A 19,449-nucleotide genomic window follows, 5' to 3' on the forward strand; every position below is an offset into this window, starting at 1 on the left:
ACCAATTCATACAGCTTTCTACAGCGAACTGTACATCGTTGAAATTCTTTATACAATCCTTGGCATAATCAAGATTACTGACTATAGAGGCTCAACAGAAATATTTCATTCATTCATTCATTCATTCATTCATTCATTCATTCATTCATTCATTCATTCATTCATTCATTCATTCATTCATTCATTCATTCATTCATTCATTCATTCATTCATTCATTCATTCATTCATTCATTCATTCATTCATTCATTCATTCATTCATTCATTCATTCATTCATTCATTCATTCATTCATTCATTCATTCATTCATTCATTCATTCATTCATTCATTCATTCATTCATTCATTCATTCATTCATTCATTCATTCATTCATTCATTCATTCATTCATTCATTCATTCATTCATTCATTCATTCATTCATTCATTCATTCATTCATTCATTCATTCATTCATTCATTCATTCATTCATTCATTCATTCATTCATTCATTCATTCATTCATTCATTCATTCATTCATTCATTCATTCATTCATTCATTCATTCATTCATTCATTCATTCATTCATTCATTCATTCATTCATTCATTCATTCATTCATTCATTCATTCATTCATTCATTCATATATATATATATATTTACCAGAATTATCAAACCACCTTTGTATTTGTGTACTGCTAAACGAGATAAATCCGTTGAAGTACACAGATTGTATGAAAACTTACTATTTGCCTCTTTAATGTTTAACAAAAAATTGTGAAACTTTTCTAAACTCACCATCTACAAAAATGAGTTTCGTGAAATGTGAACATCTACTGCTTGTGGTAGACATTTATTCTTAGATTTTGGGAAAGTAGCTCACTACTTCCCAATCAGGGGTCACAGCTGCATGCTCCCTGATAGGGTACCTGACACCATAGAAGACAAATAGAGAAAACTTGAAACTATTACCTTGCCATCTCATTGTCGTGAGGTTCTGAGCAACCATGGTACATATATGGTTCTGGCCAAGGACTATCATGTGTAAGATTTCAAGATCACTGCTAACAGATGAACAAGAGAAGCTACAATTCAAAATGTCTGAAGCCAGAGTTCTTATTTACGAAAAAGCAAACCAAGATTGAGCCATCTGCAAAGTCATAACATATGTTTCCTTTCCGATCATTGTTGAAGTGAAAAAAATAATGTAGATCATGTTATTCATCAATTAGCTGCAATAAAATCTGGAAACTGTGTGTCAAAATAGCTGATGATGTAAAGAGACTAGATCTTCTATATTGGAAGGCCCTAGAGTATTTCAATGAATGTGACAATGAAAATGATGAAGTACAGCACCTTAATAAACCAATTAATTAAATTATTATTTGTTCCATAGGTTAAAATAAACATGAACATCTCTATATGTAAAAGGAACTGTCCTGACCTGACTGAATCATCACCCAGTCCAAACTGTTAAAGATGGAAACTTGAAGTTTGGAGAGGGTGTCAATCTTATATTATAGGCATCATTTAAGAAGGGACTGTCTGAAATTGCAATTCTAAGGGACTGAAATGGGATATTAAAGGCTTTTTGAATGTAAGCAATTATTAGGGGAATTTTGAAGCTAGAACTATGGAAACTGGTAGTTGGTTTCTCTGTCAGAAAAAAATATAAGTGTTTCAGCATTTATGGAAACTTTACCACCAAGGGTGTAAAATAGTGGCCAAAAGTTCTTTGAAAATAATTGCTAAAGAACTATTAAAGAATTTTTAAGGCTACATCTATGGTGATTGGTACTTGACTGCTTGGTTAAAAAAAAAATTGTTTTTCTGTAAATTCAGTCCCTAAGGAAGTGCAATAGGGAATGAAAATTTTTAAGAAAATATTTAGTTATATAGAAAAAAAAATTTTGAAGCTAAATTTTTGAAAATTGATCTCGATTAGGTATAAAGAAATATTTGTTCGGGGATGAAACTTGCTCTGAAAATATCTCCACAAGAATGCAAAGGGCATGATTAACATAAACTTTGGACTCCAGCTGCTAGAATCGCTTTTTGGTTGGAAGTACATTCAGTACAGACCATGCTTGTAGGTCCTTAATTACTGTAAAAAATCTTAGAAGGGGCTGCAGTTTGTGAGCAACATAAAAATTTGATTAAATAAAAACAAAAAGGGAAAAAAATCTCTGCAAGCCATATCATTTATGTGAGCAGAGCAGTAGACACTAAAGCAGTTGCTGCTATAAAAGAATCTATGTGAAGATGTTCAGTTTTGGAAAAAATCCTAATTTTTATATAATTTTATTTGCAGCTGAATGCTCATAGAATTTTTTTCCATGGTTGTAGAGTGTATGTCGAGTTTGTCAAATAAAATTTTGTAAGAAATCAGCAATGTACTGTATATTATACAAACAGTTCAATAGAATATTTTTCAAAAACTTTGTTTCTCGAAGATATTGACTTTTGTAAAAACAATTCTTGATTACTAAAATGGCAGAGAGGAAATGTCAGGTCTGGCCAAGAATAAAAAGAAGTCACAGTGGATTGGGGAGTGTGAAGAAGCACTAGAACAAAGAGCTTGAAAATGAAGGAAATGTAGATCTTAGAACAGTTCAGACAATAAAGAAAAGAAATATAAAAAATTATCTGGAAAATCAAAATTTGAGAATCTCAGCTTATGGAAACAGAAGAGAATTTCTTCAGATATAATACTAGAAATTCTTATCAAACTTTTAAGCATTTTCTTAAAGGGTACCAAGCACAAAGTATTTGTTTCAAAGGTAAAAATGGCAAGAAAGGATAAAATAGCAAAGATAATACTGAAATATTTGCAAAATATTTTGACATGTGCTTAAACTGTACAATTCAACTTGGAATTTCTAGTAACATGGCAAAATCCAGGAGATTTTGTAATAACAGAGCTAGAAATTCATGGAGTCATCAAAGTACTCAAAAACAAGAAAGAAAGAATTAGAAACTATTTTCATACAGAGTAGTCATTCCCATCTTGCATTCAGAACAGACTTTCATATTCTGATGCATAAGTCTCTAACAGACTGCCATTAGACATCAGTCAAGAAATTGAAAATTTCAGATATTCTAAGTTGAAGTGAGAGCTTATCATATTAGCTACTCCTGACACTTTATTACAATATTAAAACTAAGATGTGCGAGTTCTGCATAATTCTAACAGTTGTACTAAACAGGTTTTGACATTGGTAGTGTATAGGTGGCTCATAGTGTTCCATGTAAAGTTACATAAATGCTTCATTTGAAGTACTTAGTAATGTAAGAGGAGCCGCAGTGGTTTATTTTCAAAGTAGTTGATTTTTCATACACAGTGTATGAAGTAGTCTAGAAGTAATTCCTAGAATATCAGTGTTAGTGGCTACAAAACTAGTCATTACTTGTTGTTAGTACATTTTAAAGAAGTATCCTGTAGAGGGCTGCTTCTGCTAGTTATACACTGACTCAGCCCACATCCTCGAAGACTCTCCTTCATGATAGGATTTGTGGAGCATGCTGTGGTAACAAGTGAATAAATAAAAATGAATACAAGATGCTGTCATGTGATTGAATGTCTTCAGCCATCCCTGGTCTTCCAGGATATTGTAGCTACAGTATCGTCAAAGATGTGCCACATCAACTTGTTACTCAGTGTTGCATTGGGATACGGGTTTCTTAATGCCTACTGACCATGACCTACTGAAATTAGTCTTTGACTCTTGTTTTAAACTTGAGGTTAACTTCATATAGTGCCAAAATTACATGTTAAATTAATTTAAGTTTGTAATCATCTGAAGCTCACTCTGCAAGTTGCCCATTTATGATTTAGAGTCAATGACTGAAGTTTTGTGCTAGCTGCATGAAAAATACTGTACACTGCTTTATTTCCCTCTGACAAATTTGCGTGATAGTGTAGGTATTAGGCTAACAGTGAGAGCTTTCCCGCTAATTAGCTATGTGAAATATAAATTGATGATGCTTATCAGAGTCAATTTATAGCAGTTTAATAATAATCATTCACAAAATTTATGACCATTGTTCCTATTTGTTAATGTATACTGTCAGTTCAGGTTCTCTGAAGGTTCTCCACAAATAAAAGGAATGGAATGGAATTAAATAAGAGTGAACATGTTTGACTGGATATTTAGGAAATAAATTCACCCCACACACTGTTACAACTAAGTAGTTCAGCCTTTGAGCAAATATTAAAAGCCAGACATCTAGTAACTTCTTGTATAAATTAAGTCAACTTTCAACTATGAAGGTATCTTGCTCAGCACTTCCACATTACAATAAAGTTGTAGAACAGATAGTCAGACAATGAATAAGCTGTATTTTTGTGTAATTTCAGTGATTTTGATACACAGTATTGAGTGATGGTGAAGTGATAATCATATTTATTTTGATTTGTATTACCAGGTCTTCGTGAGACTTCTACCAAGCAGTCAGTACAACGTGCCATTAATCCTGCTGTGAGAGCAGTGACAAGGAGTGAAAATGAGAATAGGCCATTCCATTCTGTCCTCAACATTCCAACATGGGTTCATGCAGGTGACCAACACCTGCCACCAGATGTGGCAGCTAGGGCCAAGCAAAGGGAACCACTTTCTCCACCTCCACCACGGGGTATAGATCGCCATCGGTGAGCTCAATATAAATATATGAATTCAATAATCTATTCTCTAATGCAATGTTAAATGTCATCACAGGATGTCGAGATCTGAGGCTTGCCCATTCTGTGAAGCAGGGTAGAATGCAATCTGTTGCAGATCTAATAAGAGTTCAGTACTGATGCAGGCACACATGTTTTGGAGCACACTGTACAGTGTACATTGTGGAATATGAGGCTCTGTAGCAGACAGCCCATGTGTGTTCCCTTGTTTACCCAACCATCATAAATGGCAATTGCAGTGGACATGGTATCATCGAGACTGGACTATGCCATCTGGACAGATGGATCACGTTTATTGCACACCAAGTTGATGGTCATGTCTGGATACTATCATCCAGGGAAATGGTTGCTCAAAACTACACGCCTTGTCACAACCACAGGCTGGTGGTGGCAATGGGTGGTGGCAATGTTTTGCAGTGGTACTCATATTGGTAATCAAAGGTGTGATGAAAATATGGACTAAATGAACATTGTTGCTGTCCAACTGCATTTCGTCACTTTTCTTGCCCTTCCCGACAGTGATGGCAGCGTCCAGTAGCAAAACAGTTGCCACAGTTCCAGAATTGTGCTATATTGGTTTGAAGAGCATGTCAATGAACTTGTGTTGATGTCTTAGCCACCAAATTTATCTGATCTGATTCAGACTGAGTGCACCTACAACTCTATTAGGCACCAACTTCTCGCCCATAAACCACTAGTATGAAATGTATGGGAATTGTATGATCTATGCACAAACATCTGATGCCACATACTTTCAGAAACCTACCAAAGGCTTATTGAATACAGGCATACATAATTGTTACTGTATTGCATTTCATAGGTGGGCCCAACATTGTATTAAACAGTCAGTCTGTTTCAGTTCACTGATCTTTGTTTGTACAAGAATTTAATTGCCAGTTCTTCTTTACACTTAGTTTGATCAGACAAGTGTGTGTTGGTATTCCTTTTCTTTTTTCTGTAACATGGTCTCAGGCATCTGATGACATTAGCTTTTTTATGTAAAAATTCTTTCATTATTGTAATTGTGGCCATAACAATAGTGCTGTGAACAGTGTTCTGTTTCCAAACATAAAACTTTGTTGTGCACCTCTGGTTTTAAACTTGGTAATCACCCCTGTTCTGCTACTACTAGATTATTTCCTATAATTAATGGATATCTTCTAATTGTTGAAAACTTGAGGAGATAACTTCTTGAGGATTCATCTAGCCTTTGCACATCTACTTCTGCTTAAAGATCTTCACAAGCTATATATATTAGTATAGTGTAATGTCACACTTTAAGAACTTGCACATTTTCCCCCCTCTCTTTGATGTACAAAGCCAGTGTCTTCTTCAGTAATGCCATCTGAAAAGAAAGAGAGAAGAAAAGAAAGAAAGAAAAAAAAACACTAAGGAGTTCATAGCACAGAATCTTTTATTCCTCTTTAACTGACACTGTCCTGAAGAATTGAAGCTGTATGTATTTTTATGTTTCCATTACTCAGCTGAATGGTGACAAAATTTTCGTAGTTACTAGATACAATACAGATTGAGGATGAATTTAATTATCGATAAAGCAAAGTACCCTAGCTATGCAAACTGTCATAATTGTTGCTTGGTAGTGTTCACTGTTGCTAAAAAGAACTGCTTTGTCTTTGCAGTTCATGTTTGAAATTTAGTTTACAATTTGTGCATCTTTGCATTTGTTGTTTGCAGAAATTTCAGTTCATCAATAGAACTCACTCTCAAAGCATCTTCAGTTTTGTTCCTCTGTCAGCATTTACTTCCCCATAAATTAAACCAACACCATCTTCTATCGTTTGAAATTACATATTTTTGCATCTGTTAAATGGATATGGACTGGTGTAACCTTTTCAAGGTAATTACAAATTCTTGTAGGATCTGAGAGTGTAATTGAAATGGTTTAATTGGGTAAAGGCTAACATGTATGGGAATCACATTTGTCATTACCTAAGGTGATCATGCTTTTTGCAGATTGTTGCAAGTGTTCCAGCCCAAGATGCTTCCATTTTTTTTCCCTCCCCCTTCCTGAATAGTGTTGTGGTATTTCAGGAAGCAGTTCATATAAACTGCACAGAGAACTAACTTAAAATGCATGTGCTATTTCATTCATAATGTACAGGGCTATTACAAATGATTGAAGCGATTTCATAAATTCACTGTAGCTCCATTCATTGACATATGATCACGACACACTACAGATATGTAGAAAAACTCGTAAAGTTTTGTTCGGCTGAAGCCGCACTTCAGGTTTCTGCCGCCAGAGCGCTCGAGAGCGCAGTGAGACAAAATGGCGACAGGAGCCGAGAAAGCGTATGTCGTGCTTGAAATGCACTCACATCAGTCAGTCATAACAGTGCAACGACACTTCAGGACGAAGTTCAACAAAGATCCACCAACTGCTAACTCCATTCAGTGATGGTATGCGCAGTTTAAAGCTTCTGGATGCCTCTGTAAGGGGAAATTAATGGGTCGGCCTGCAGTGAGCGAAGAAACGGTTGAAGGCGTGCTGGCAAGTTTCACGCGTAGCCTGCGAATAAAGCAAGCAGGGAGCTAAACGTACCAAAGCCGACAGTTTGGAAAATCTTACGGAAAAGGCTAAAGCAGAAGCCTTACCGTTTACAATTGCTACAAGCCCTCACACCCGATGACAAAGTCAAACACTTTGAATTTTCGGCGCGGTTGCAACAGCTCATGGAAGAGGATGCGTTCAGTGCGAAACTTGTTTTCAGTGATGAAGCAACATTTTTTCTTAATGGTGAAGTGAACAGACACAATGTGCGAATCTGGGTGGTAGAGAATCCTCACGCATTCATGCAGCAAATTCGCAATTCACCAAAAGTTAATGTGTTTTGTGCAATCTCACGGTTTAAAGTTTACGCCCCGTTTTTCTTCTGTGAAAAAAAAAGTTACAGGACAAGTGTATCTGGACATGCTGGAAAATTGGCTCATGCCACAACTGGAGACCGACAGCGCCGACTTAATCTTTCAACAGGATGGTGCTCCACCGCACTTCCATCATGATGTTCGGCATTTCTTAAACAGGAGATTGGAAAACCAATGGATCGGTCGTGGTGGAGATCATGATCAGCAATTCATGTCATGGCCTCCATGATCTCCCGACTTAACCCCATGCAATTTCTTTCTGTGGGGTTATGTGAAAGATTCAGTGTTTAAACCTCTCTGCCAAGAAACGTGCCAGAACTGCGAGCTCGCATCAACGATGCTTTCGAACTCATTGATGGGGACATGCTGCGCCAAGTGTGGGAGGAACTTGATTATCGGCTTGATGTCTGCCGAATCACTAAAGGGGCACAAATCGAACATTTGTGAATGCCTAAAAAAACTTTTTGAGTTTTTGTATGTGTGTGCAAAGCATTGTGAAAATATCTCAAATAATAAAGTTATTGTAGAGCCGCGAAATCGCTTCAATCATTTGTAGTAACCCTGTATAAAATATTCTACCAATAATAAATAGAGCACTTAATCCAAGTAGAAGGAAGGAACACTGGAGAAGTCATTGTAGACGTAACAATATAAACAAGAGAAAAATATCATCTAAATAGCCAGATGTCTTTCCATGTGACTGCAGTTTTTTTTCTAACAGTAAAATAATGGTGGAAAAAGAAAATAATTGCCCAAGTAAATATTTCTCATGGATCTTATCGATAAAGTACCAAATTAATGAGGTTTTGCATTTTGTTCTACATTCTGTTCTACCCAGATTCATAAAAAATTTTCTCAGCATTAAATATTTTTAAATTGTTATTCATATGGAAAGCTACAATTATCGTTGGTTGTGTCTGTTGTCACGAAGAATTTCTTTGGCAGGCATTCGCTGACATTTCGGGGTGCTCTTCTCCCTACACAAACTCAAAGGACACTGTCATGTCCTAACCTGTGGTCAGAGCCAATTTTTTTGGAGTATAAGGAGGTAAATAACAATAATTATTATGAGTAACTTTTTGTGAAGAGTGACTGAACATTATTTGTTAACATTTATATTTATTATTATAAATATGTTTTTCCCAACTGAAGAGCTTGATTGTTCTTGGGTGGAAATACTTTTATTTTCTTACCAAGATCTGTTCACATGTTCACTCGTCTCTTTCATTTTTCCATCCATTGCATTTTTTGTACCTTGTACCTTTCGAACTTCTCAGTAAATGTGTGTTCCGAATTTTGTTCTAATCACTTTATTGACCTATGTAAAGAAAGTTGATGAAACTGAATTCACTTTCACCCTATTTACTTAACAACTTCCTCTAAAATTACTGAAAAGTTAATGCATATAACAATTACTGAACACCTCATGAAGGTGGAAGGTCTCAACAAAAGCCAGTTTGGCTGTAAAGGGCTGTTAAACAGAAAATGCATTTGCAAATGATGTCTTTGCATCTCTCTTGGACAAAGCTAAATTAGTTGGAATAAATGGTGTTGCAGGTAATAAGCTACAATCATATATTGCAGACAGAATACAAAAAGTGATTTTAAACAGCTCTGGTTGGATACATGATAACTCTGCTAAAGCTGTTTAATTCCAGTTCCAGCAGCAAGATTTTTTTCTTTTTTGTTTAGATTTTAGACTATCATGGTATCTGGCTTATTAACTATTATGCAGCTACTGCAGCAGGTATTACATAAACACAAGCAATTATTTGGTATCAAGTGGTTGTAATTAAAGTGCAATTACTGAGAGTGGTCCAGTGTTGGCTGTGATTATAACATGGCAGCAAAAATTGGTAATAAACTAATGTGTTAATCGAGGACCTATTTATACTGGAAATGAATCGGTTCCAATTTTGGCCACCAGATGCTAATCTGGCACTGTGAATGCAAGCAAGTCAAATAGAAATGTTTCCATATATAATGGATATGGAATGGGACATGAGCAGAAAAGGTCAAATAAGTGAGACATGCATAATGTTGACCTCATTATTGATCTTCGTGTACAAAATTTGTTCAGGATGAGCACTGGAGACATCAGTGAAATGCTTCACTGTAAAACAATGTGATCAGCAACAAATGAGGGCATAATCATTCTTAATATTCCACTTTATTGTTCTCTTCCATACATTCCACCCCTTCATACTTTCCACTCATTTGACAGCATTGCTACTCCCCCTTCAGTCTGCAGTTGAATCCTTCAGCATACCCCTCACCCCCTCTGCCCCTCAAAACCAAATACCTGGCCATTCATAGTGAATACACATTGGTAAGGTTCGTAATTATTTCCACCCAAAAACAGATAATTGTTATGTTCAACATAAAAAAGACTGTAGTCAAGGACTATGTACTATTTAAGAAACAGTTTACTACAGCATAATTTGCCAGATCAGAGTTAAAAAAAATTAACTACAAGGAACCCTTGAGTGTACAGATGCAAATTCAATCTTTAGTAAGGCTCATTTGAAAGTGTTATGTTAGTTGCTAATGACTCACCCAGTGCATCAGGAGAGTGACAGAAAATGAGAGTCTGGGATGTACAGAGATCAACCTTCTATGGGGTGTCTGTACTGCACTTCCCAAAATGGATGTCATCAACACTCAATAAATGTTAAAGAAAAATCATTAACTTCCACCATGAACACTGAATGAAAAATGGCACACCACAGCGACCACAAAGATTCTTACCATCTAGGTTGAAGGTGAACTCCTTGAAAGTTCCAAACTGTGTAGGATAGTCAATATCCACTCACAAGGAATGCATATAAAACGATATTGGTGTAACGGGATGATAACAGACTGAATGTGATGGCATGCAACCGAATGCAAAACAGTTTGTTGTGGAGCCTATATGAAACTGGCTATCCTTTAAAGTGTAGCTGCAGATAGCGTGATAATGTCTTAGAGACATGGAAAAAACAAACATCCAGAGGCAAAATTTTTCCAGTGTTTCCAGCTGGCATGAATTTGAATGTCACACACTTCTCAGGAGAAATAATTTGCTCTGAACGAGTATGATTTTTATATGCAGACCAGGAAATCTAGGAAAAAAAATTATTTTGAGGAGCTATTGGCCATAAGCAGTGCTTATACCATAGATGTAGTTCTCTTATGCCCATTTTTCCACTCTTGTTTGCTGTGATGTGAATATTTCCTACTGCCCCTGCAAGAATACACATGTGAGAGAGAATTGTGGGGGCAGAGCATCTCCAACTGATTACAGCACAATAAATAACTTCCTAGCCAATTTACCAACCAGATCAACAGTCAGCATAACTTTACGTGAATGTGTTAAGGCATTGATGTTAGTTGATCTTGGTACAGCCCTCTTTGTACCTGTAATCCCCAGGGTTCCTTACATGTGCATTCCCTCTTCAAAACTTGAATTGTCAAAGTTGAACACACACTCCTTACTGGATGATGGAATAAATTTGTTTGTCTCATCTACAAATAATCATGCAAATTCTGCAGTTTGCTGTGCACTGTCGACATTTGGTTTGAAATTTCATTATCTTATGTCTTCCAATTCTGTTTTAAGTGATGAAACCATCCACTACTCTTGGAATCTCTGTAATCTATGTCATGTGTAGTTTGACATGAGTAATGTAGTACATTACTATCATGTGTATCCTGTAAATTGTATTGAGAATCCTGAAAATGTGCAAACACTGGTTTTTGTCCTCCCTTTAATATTGATGGTTTTTCTTATGCATTGTTTGCTTATATTGCTGTGAACTTATTCAAATCTGTTCATAATTGTTTTTTACTATGCTGCAGATTATCTTCCATGTACATAATTATGTTTAGTACCTGCTCCTTGGACATTGATCATTCTTTACTGTGTGTCACTGGAGATGGGATTTGCAGCTCCCTCTCTAACAAGGAGGATGAACTACATGGCTCAATACCTGCTTCAGTTTCACTTTAACTTGTTAAGAATGTGTCGTTCTGATTGTCCTCCTCATCTACATTGTCCACGTAGTTGAGCGTATGTGACACTGCACATTCCACTGATACATCGTGCAGAATTGCAAATATTTCATCTGCCACTTCTTCCTCATTCTACAAAATTCATTGGGTTCTTTTCTGATGAAATGTGAACCTTAACAACTATTGTTATAGATACAATATAAAGTTTACTTTATTTATGATTGCCATTGTTCTGCTTTGTATCAACACCACTAGCACTGTAGCACTTTTGTGAGTTACTCATTGAGTAAGCATTTCAACTATGCTCTGCAGCCTCATGCTACCTCGAGTCCTGTCCCCTGTTGCCACTAACAGCCAATAGTGCAGTTGCACGGAAGACAGTATGTGGGTCTTCGAATGCTATAAACATCATTGCCCTTCCTTGTCCTTGCACTCAAGGGGTACCTCCCTAGACCTGGAATCGAACTTTAGAACTTGAGTATTGTAAGTACAGGTTTTATGAGTTCTGCAGTAACTGGGCAATGCAGTTACACAATATTGACTGAAGGTACTTTTCTTGCATCTGATTACAATGTTGCCAGATTGTATTTCTTTGATATTCATTCTCCACTGAAAGTCTGCATGGGGGACAATTTACACAGATTTTGTACTATTGGTATGCAAGGAAATGTGTTGTGGTGTTGGAGTGCATAAATTTTGGTCCACTTTGTTTCTTGTTAGAGGAAGCTCTACTCATTTTTAATTCTCTTTCTATCCTTTTCATTATGGCAGATTTTTTTTTATTATTAATCAAAAGCTGAAGAAAGGTCAGAAAACATGAAGGGTAAAAGCATTGTGGAGGAACTTCTACTATTTTATTTAACAGTTCATTTGGCAGTAGAATGGGAAACAGAGGAAACACAAAATATTGAAAATGTGCTAGTACTTTCTGCTTGCTATATTTCTGACACTGATGTCAGCATTCACGTTGTACACCAAACACTCAATCAAGTAAATTGTTTGCGGGTGCTACCTATCAGTGCTGAGTTACCAGCAAGAAAGTGAATATATCCATATCTATTTTACTGAGTGCTTAGTGCTGGCCAACAATGTTCTTTAAGATTAGCATTGTTAACAATAAATGTACAAATAAGTGTATTATCTTGAAAAACATTTTTGTTCTTCATTTTTCAGCAAGAACAACCATGCTTGAGTGAAATGGTTGGGATCCTTGCAGGCATGGTAGATGTTTCCCACTTTGCAGATGCACGTTTCTCATTGTTTGCAGCATCCAACTTCTTGCTGTATACTTGGTATGAAGTTCCATATGTCTTCCTCACAGACCGGGCAGTGGAAATGGGTATCAGTGAAAATGATGCATCACTGCTTATCAGTGCGCTGGGACTGCTGAATATGGTTGGAATGGTAAGGCAGGAATTGGGTCATAGAAAAAACAGAATATACATAGAATATATATGTAAACCACAAACTCTGGTAAAGCGATAAACTGTCATCAAGTACTATTGAATTTTTTTGATAGAAGTAGTTGCACAATAATACCAGACATTTGTATATTGTGGATGCTGTGCACTTGAAATAAAACTAATTATGATGTAAAGGAGGTGTTGAGTTGTACAGGCACAGTGAAAAGTCTGCTAAACATTGAAGGTGTCAGACAAAAGAATCCTCCTCCACAAATAGAAAACAAGCACACACCTTCACACTAGGACAATCTGAACACGTGACCCCTGTTGTTTCATTGTGCCTGTCTGTGATTCAGTGCCTCTTCTATATAGTAACAATCTTAAGCTTCTCATAATATTGTTGTTGTATCATCCTGTGTTATCAGTCCCAAAATGTTATCGAGCAGTGCTAATAATTAAAATAATTTATGAAACATTTTCTAAGAATGCTTGTCTCTCCTCATGGATAGTGATTTTCTACAACTTTTCACTCTTTAAGATAAAGTGATGCCAGTGATATAGCTGAATTGTTATAAATTAAAAATTCTAAATACTCTGAGCTGCCACAGTGATTAAGGCACTTAGACTTGTATGTTGTGAAATTTAAATCCATGTCACATCACTTCAGTAAAATCCTTAGTCATTTCCTTTGTAAGACCAAAGCCAATTTACTCTGTTTTGCCCATTCAGAGTTCATATCCCATTACTAATGACCTTGTCATCTCTTAAGATATTAAACAGTAATCTTTCTTTCATTTACCATCTTCTAAATGTTACATTTGAAAACAATTAAAAATTGGGGGTGTGGGGGTGGGGGGTTGGGGTGGGGGGGGAATAAGCACAGTTTTTTTTCATTTGATATGTTATAATCACTACATAATCAAACAATATAATATTTCTTAAATTTTAATTGTGTAACATACTGTGTAGTAGCAGCATGTATTCTACATAAAGTTCAAATGTGGGAGAGGGAGGGGGGGAATGCAAATAATAAATTATATTTCATTTTCGTATTGTATTCAGCTGGCAAGGAGCTTCCCATGTTCCTCTAGAACCTTTTTGGATAGTTTTCTCTTCAGTAAAAAAATCTAGTGCTTTTTTCTCAGTAATCCAAAATTACATGTTAACTGCCTGAAAAGGATACAAAGGGTGTGATTGGTTCTCGTATAAAGGAAATATTCTTTCTGTTTTCTGAAACATTGAGAGAGTGAAGTTCACATGTCTGAAATATAACATCAGAAATTTTTTGTCTACATAATAGTGCTTCAGTAGGCTTAATTATAGGTTTAATGACAGAAACCCACAAGGTATACTGTTAGATTAAGTGCTTGAAATTGGCAGACAGTACTGGCCATTTTTGGAATGCTGTACAAATATCAGAATTGCATTTCATAAGGAAAAATACATGTTTTATTCATTTAACAGAATAAAGAAATTATTTTTTGGACATAAAATTGTTATATGCTTAAGAGCAAAAATATTACAGTATGAAGTTACAGTGACACTTCTTCCACGTTTCTAGGTGATACTTGGGTGGATGGGTGACAGACCTAAAGTGAATGCTGTTGCTGTCTATGCAGTATGCATGACTGTATGTGGTTTGTGCACTGCTGTTGTGCCACTAGTGCATACATACATAGGTTTGATGATCATTGCATGCATATTTGGTCTCTCAATCTCTGCAAATTACACACTTGCATCAATTATTTTGGTGGAAATGGTATCACTAGAAAGATTCACAAATGGCTATGGCCTTCTATTGCTTGTACAAGGTCTTGGGAATATAATTGGGCCACCTCTAGCAGGTAAGAATCTGTTTTTTTTTTTTTTTTTTTTTTAAGCAAAAGCCATATTGTCTTGTAATTGAATATTCTTTAGTCAGAAGTTCGTGTAACATTACTATTTATTAGTTAAAGCAATATTCATAACTGAAAACTTTTAAATAATTATTATTCTATCTGGTAATGAAATACCTTTGTTCTGTTATTTTTTGGTATGAATTTTCACAAAGAACAAACTTTGAAACATTAATCACACCAGCTAACATGCTGTAGTCAGACTCCACACCCCTTCCCCCCTTCTGACAAGTATTTGAATGATTTGTGGAGTTTCTAGTTTATTTAATCTTTAAACTGACAATAAAAATCTGTTGTAATGGCCTTTTGATCAGTTTATTCAAAAAAATCTTAGTGCCTAACATTTTGATTTATTAGTTCTGAAAAGGCGTGAGCTGTAATTGTACTTCCTCTCAACTTCAGAAAGCAGGTAGGGGTCAGTTGTGACGATCTCTACACACTCTATGAAATGATACACACACTAAAGGTTATGGATGGTTCATTATTTATTGGTATCTCAATATTTTGCCCTGACAACAAGAAATTCCCCAAGGTGAACAAGCAGCTTTCAGGTCACTAGAAGCCATATACAACCTTTGACAAATATATTGAATGTCTTGGGTGGGTGCAGTGTAGTTGGTACTACTTGCCCAAGCTTGGTCAGTTGCCATTCACCATCTGTCGAGACACCCAGTTTTCAGTGTGTTGCAGAAATTGTGTTGCACACCAGTACTGTTATGCATAATGCAGCAATGTACAAATGTTAAAATCTGGTTCAGACTCAGGTAAATGACAAAGCAATGTGACTAATGTTGTGCTGGGTGTGTGATGATGATACTTTATTGAAAAGTGGGTGTAAGGTGGTACAAGCATTTTCTTGTGTGAGTGCTTATTCAAATGTAATTGAAACCTTGAGAAAATTTAAACTGCGTTAAGTTTGTATCTCAAGACCTGACTCCTGGACGCGCGCGCGCGCGCGCGTGTGCGCGCGCGCGCGCGCGCACACACACACACACACACACACACACACACACACACACACACACACACACACACACACACATTTCTTGACTGAACGGTCCTTATTTGCCAGATCTTGCCTCCTGCCAATCATCTGCATTTTGCTTCTCAAGAAGAAACCTTTAAAAAGGGGGCAATATTTTTTATTTTTGACATCCTGTGCAATGTGAATGCTGAATATAACATTTAGCACCTATCAGATGTGGATATACAGTACAATAAAACTGTTTGCTTATGAAAATTATATAAAAATGTTTGAAACTTAAAAGAAAAATAGGCAGTTGTTGCCAATAATGAATAATATGGTTAACACACACACATCCATTATTTGTAGCACTGAAATTGAGCAGGCATCTGATTTATCAGTGCAGGATTACTACTGTCAAATAGTATTCATTCACGTGAATGAATCTTCTGGGTGATGATACCACAAAGGATCAGAATACATTAGGCTTAATTTAGGTACTTTAAGAGAGAGGAGAGTGGGGCCATTGGAGGTGAAATGAGCAGCTTATCAAAGATGGAAAAACCCATATATCACTTCTTTTACAGTTGAAACAAAAACTACAGGGATCTGTATGGTATAGAACACTGAATATTTTTCAGGTGTTTCTTAAGAGTCTTTAAAAAAATCAGTTAAGTTTTTTGGTATGGAGTGAGTAATAAAGCTGAAATTTGTGAATAAATTCAGTTGTCCAGTTATGTTGCACATCTGAGTGTTTGTCAACTCAAAACTGTAGGTAGATATTGACACATCTATGCAATTGTGTGCTTCACATTGTATTAAGAAAATTAGTTTTCACATCATTTTTCTTGTAATGAGACTGAATTGGTATTAATAAACAGCCTGTAGGGATATTAAACTCAATGCAAGACTCACTTCTCTGGCCAGGGTGCTGTGGATGATTTTCGGACAGAGCTGGAGGAAAAGACAGTGCATAGTATACTACGATTAATGCAGATGTATGTGCAATTGCTCTTGAGAATAAAGTCTACGTTGTGCTAAAAGTGTCATGTGCAGTATGACTGGAAGAAGTTCCTAGCACACCATGGCAGACTCTTCCTATAAGCCAATAGCAGAAAACTCTATGTACAAAAAAACACATTGAGATATTAGATTATTAATCTTATTTCAGTATGTAAATTTCACTAAAACAACATAAAAATTCGCAAAAATCAGTATTCTTGTGATGCTGAAGAGCAACTAAATACTGTCAGTCACAACTTCTTCTGATCAGAAAATGGAAATATTCATTCACAAATTTCACTGTCAACAACAGTTTAAACTTCAGTTTGAAATTGTGCTGAATTATTCTCAGATGTATTTTTGTGCCACTGCAACATTTGAGTCTCCTAAGACTTCTTTCCATAGTGTCTGGTCAACAGCTTTTATATTCCATACCAGCTATTAACAACTGAATTCAGCAACTTATTTTCCTTGTTTCAGTCCACATTATTAAGCTCCTTTCCAAAAAGAGTTGTAGATGGCTCCTGTTATGAGCCTGGAATTGCTTTAACACACTTGTAAATACTACCTCAACAGCATAACACAACCCATATTACCCAATGTATTGGCTACTACTCTCCTGTACAGAGTATTTTGTTGTTAGATCTGTAATACTGGCTGGAGTTAGACATAAAATACAGATAAACTGAAATCCTAAACCTATTTCAGACTTCTAGCAATTCAGAACTAGGGAACCCTGCAGTCCAGAAAAGTAAAGTAAATTGTAAATAAATTTAACTACAAAACTGAGTTTTGATATAAAATAGCATCTCGCAAGTATTATCTTCATCATTCAATTAATACATTCATCTAAATCAATTTAAATGTGTCACTCTATCACTGAACAAGGGAGAGGAAAACTAGTGTGTAATTATGATCAATATAAATGTTCCTTAACTATGCAAGTGTCATAAAATTCTGTGAAAAGTGATTCACTGGTCAGAGTTTGACATTCTGGAATGTCCTTATCATTGTTGCTTCTTTTTAGTTCTTCCAGGTTATTATACGAGTTAGACCATTCTATTCTCTGAATGTCACTCTAAAAATACAAGATTTGTGTGTCCCATAAATATCACATTTAATGTTTTCTTACTTCTCGAGTTCAACCTAAGATTTTTTTGACAATATAAATAAAGGAGACATGATTGCATAGTACCATGAAAGGTACTTTTATTTATAAAGCCTATGAGTGTCTCTTGGGTTACTGAGTTAATTTAGTAAGAAATAGTTACAAAATGGTGGCGCTACAAAATAAATCCTCAAGATAAAACTTCATTGCATATTAAAACACTGTGCTGGACCAGGAGTTTACTCTGGAATCTTACTTCTCGTGGAAGAACGCTAGTGCAGAAATGTATGCATGAGAACTTCTGTTAAGTTTCGGGAGTATGAAAGGGATACCGACAAATATGAAATGGAGATTTAGTAGTAAACAAGCAAATGTAATCTGCAATTTAGTTCAAAGTCACTGTGAATTGCATTAAGGATGGTTACTCTGATTTGAAGCTAGAAAGAAGTTACAATAGTAGTCAGTAATCAAAGAAGGGAAACAAAAACTGAAGATAAGTGAAACAGAGCTAAGGCAGTGTGTTAGGATTCGGTTCAACAACCACCACCAACTACTACTACTACTACTACTACTACTACTACTACTACTACTACTACTGAGGCCCACAGGAACAAGAGTGGCAAATCAGTCTACAGGTTTCAGGAATGCCAGTTCTTTGGAAGGAGAAGATAATGGACAACATTTACCATTTCATCAACTAGTAATTGAGCATGTTCCTCCCATGATGCACAGTAATAAAAAGTATTACAACATAGATATTTGTTCTTTATTGATGTAATGTAATTTAAATCCTTCTGAGCTATAGATTTAAAGGAACTACAGTATAGAATATTCCACTTCAAACAAAAGATACATCAATGTCAAAATAACTTGCACACCCTTAGGTGTCATACTGATGCATAATTTGTGTTCTGTAACATTTTATTCCACTAACATATTATTTCATTTTGCAGGTTGGCTTTATGATATTTCTGGAAGTTACGATCTGTCATTTTATTTAGCGGGATTATTTATAATTTTATCTGGTCTCCTACTTTTTGTGCTGCCTGTGTGTAGATGGTGCAAAAAATTGAAGAGTTTGAAGAATGTCAGTGGAAATGAAACAATAACCTAAGCAGTGTGATGTTAGTGCTTAGTTATTTGCTAGTCACCAGCTTTTGAAAATACCAAGGACAATTGACATTGCTGAAACTAGTTTTAGAGTGCCTTGTATAATGTTTAATATTATACAAAAATTAATAACTTATGGAGTCATATTAGTTGCTACTTGTTATTGTAAAAGTCATAATTTTACTCTGTAAAATTGAGATTTAAATAATTGTTAAATATATGCTCATATTTACTGAACTTTGTTTACTGAAGATAGGACTGCCTACATTAATCAGACTGTGAAACTAGTAAATAGTGTTCACCAAATTCTCATCGAATGACATAGTTTTCATCCATTCACTATTGATTGGGTGCTTGTCAGTGATAGACTTATAAAACCTACTTTACTTCCTTTAGACTAGATATTTTGTATCACTGTGCTTTATATTTACCTCCTT

At 35.7% G+C, this 19,449-nt stretch overlaps 1 protein-coding gene across 1 annotated transcript in view; it reads left to right on the top strand.

The window, feature by feature from the left end:
* Window positions 1-19,249, top strand: part of LOC126455575 (monocarboxylate transporter 13-like) — a 108,982-nt gene extending 89,733 nt beyond the window's left edge. Inside the window, exons 5-9 of the mRNA XM_050091330.1 lie at window positions 4,402-4,624; window positions 8,486-8,588; window positions 12,704-12,934; window positions 14,495-14,777; window positions 18,856-19,249. Coding sequence (XP_049947287.1) covers window positions 4,402-4,624; window positions 8,486-8,588; window positions 12,704-12,934; window positions 14,495-14,777; window positions 18,856-19,016 — 1,001 coding nt within the window. The 3' untranslated portion in view covers window positions 19,017-19,249. The remainder of the gene's footprint in view (window positions 1-4,401; window positions 4,625-8,485; window positions 8,589-12,703; window positions 12,935-14,494; window positions 14,778-18,855) is intronic.
* The last annotated feature ends 200 nt before the right edge of the window (window positions 19,250-19,449 follow it).

Source organism: Schistocerca serialis, chromosome 2 (genome assembly GCF_023864345.2).
Source record: "Schistocerca serialis cubense isolate TAMUIC-IGC-003099 chromosome 2, iqSchSeri2.2, whole genome shotgun sequence".
Lineage (NCBI taxonomy): Eukaryota > Metazoa > Arthropoda > Insecta > Orthoptera > Acrididae > Schistocerca > Schistocerca serialis.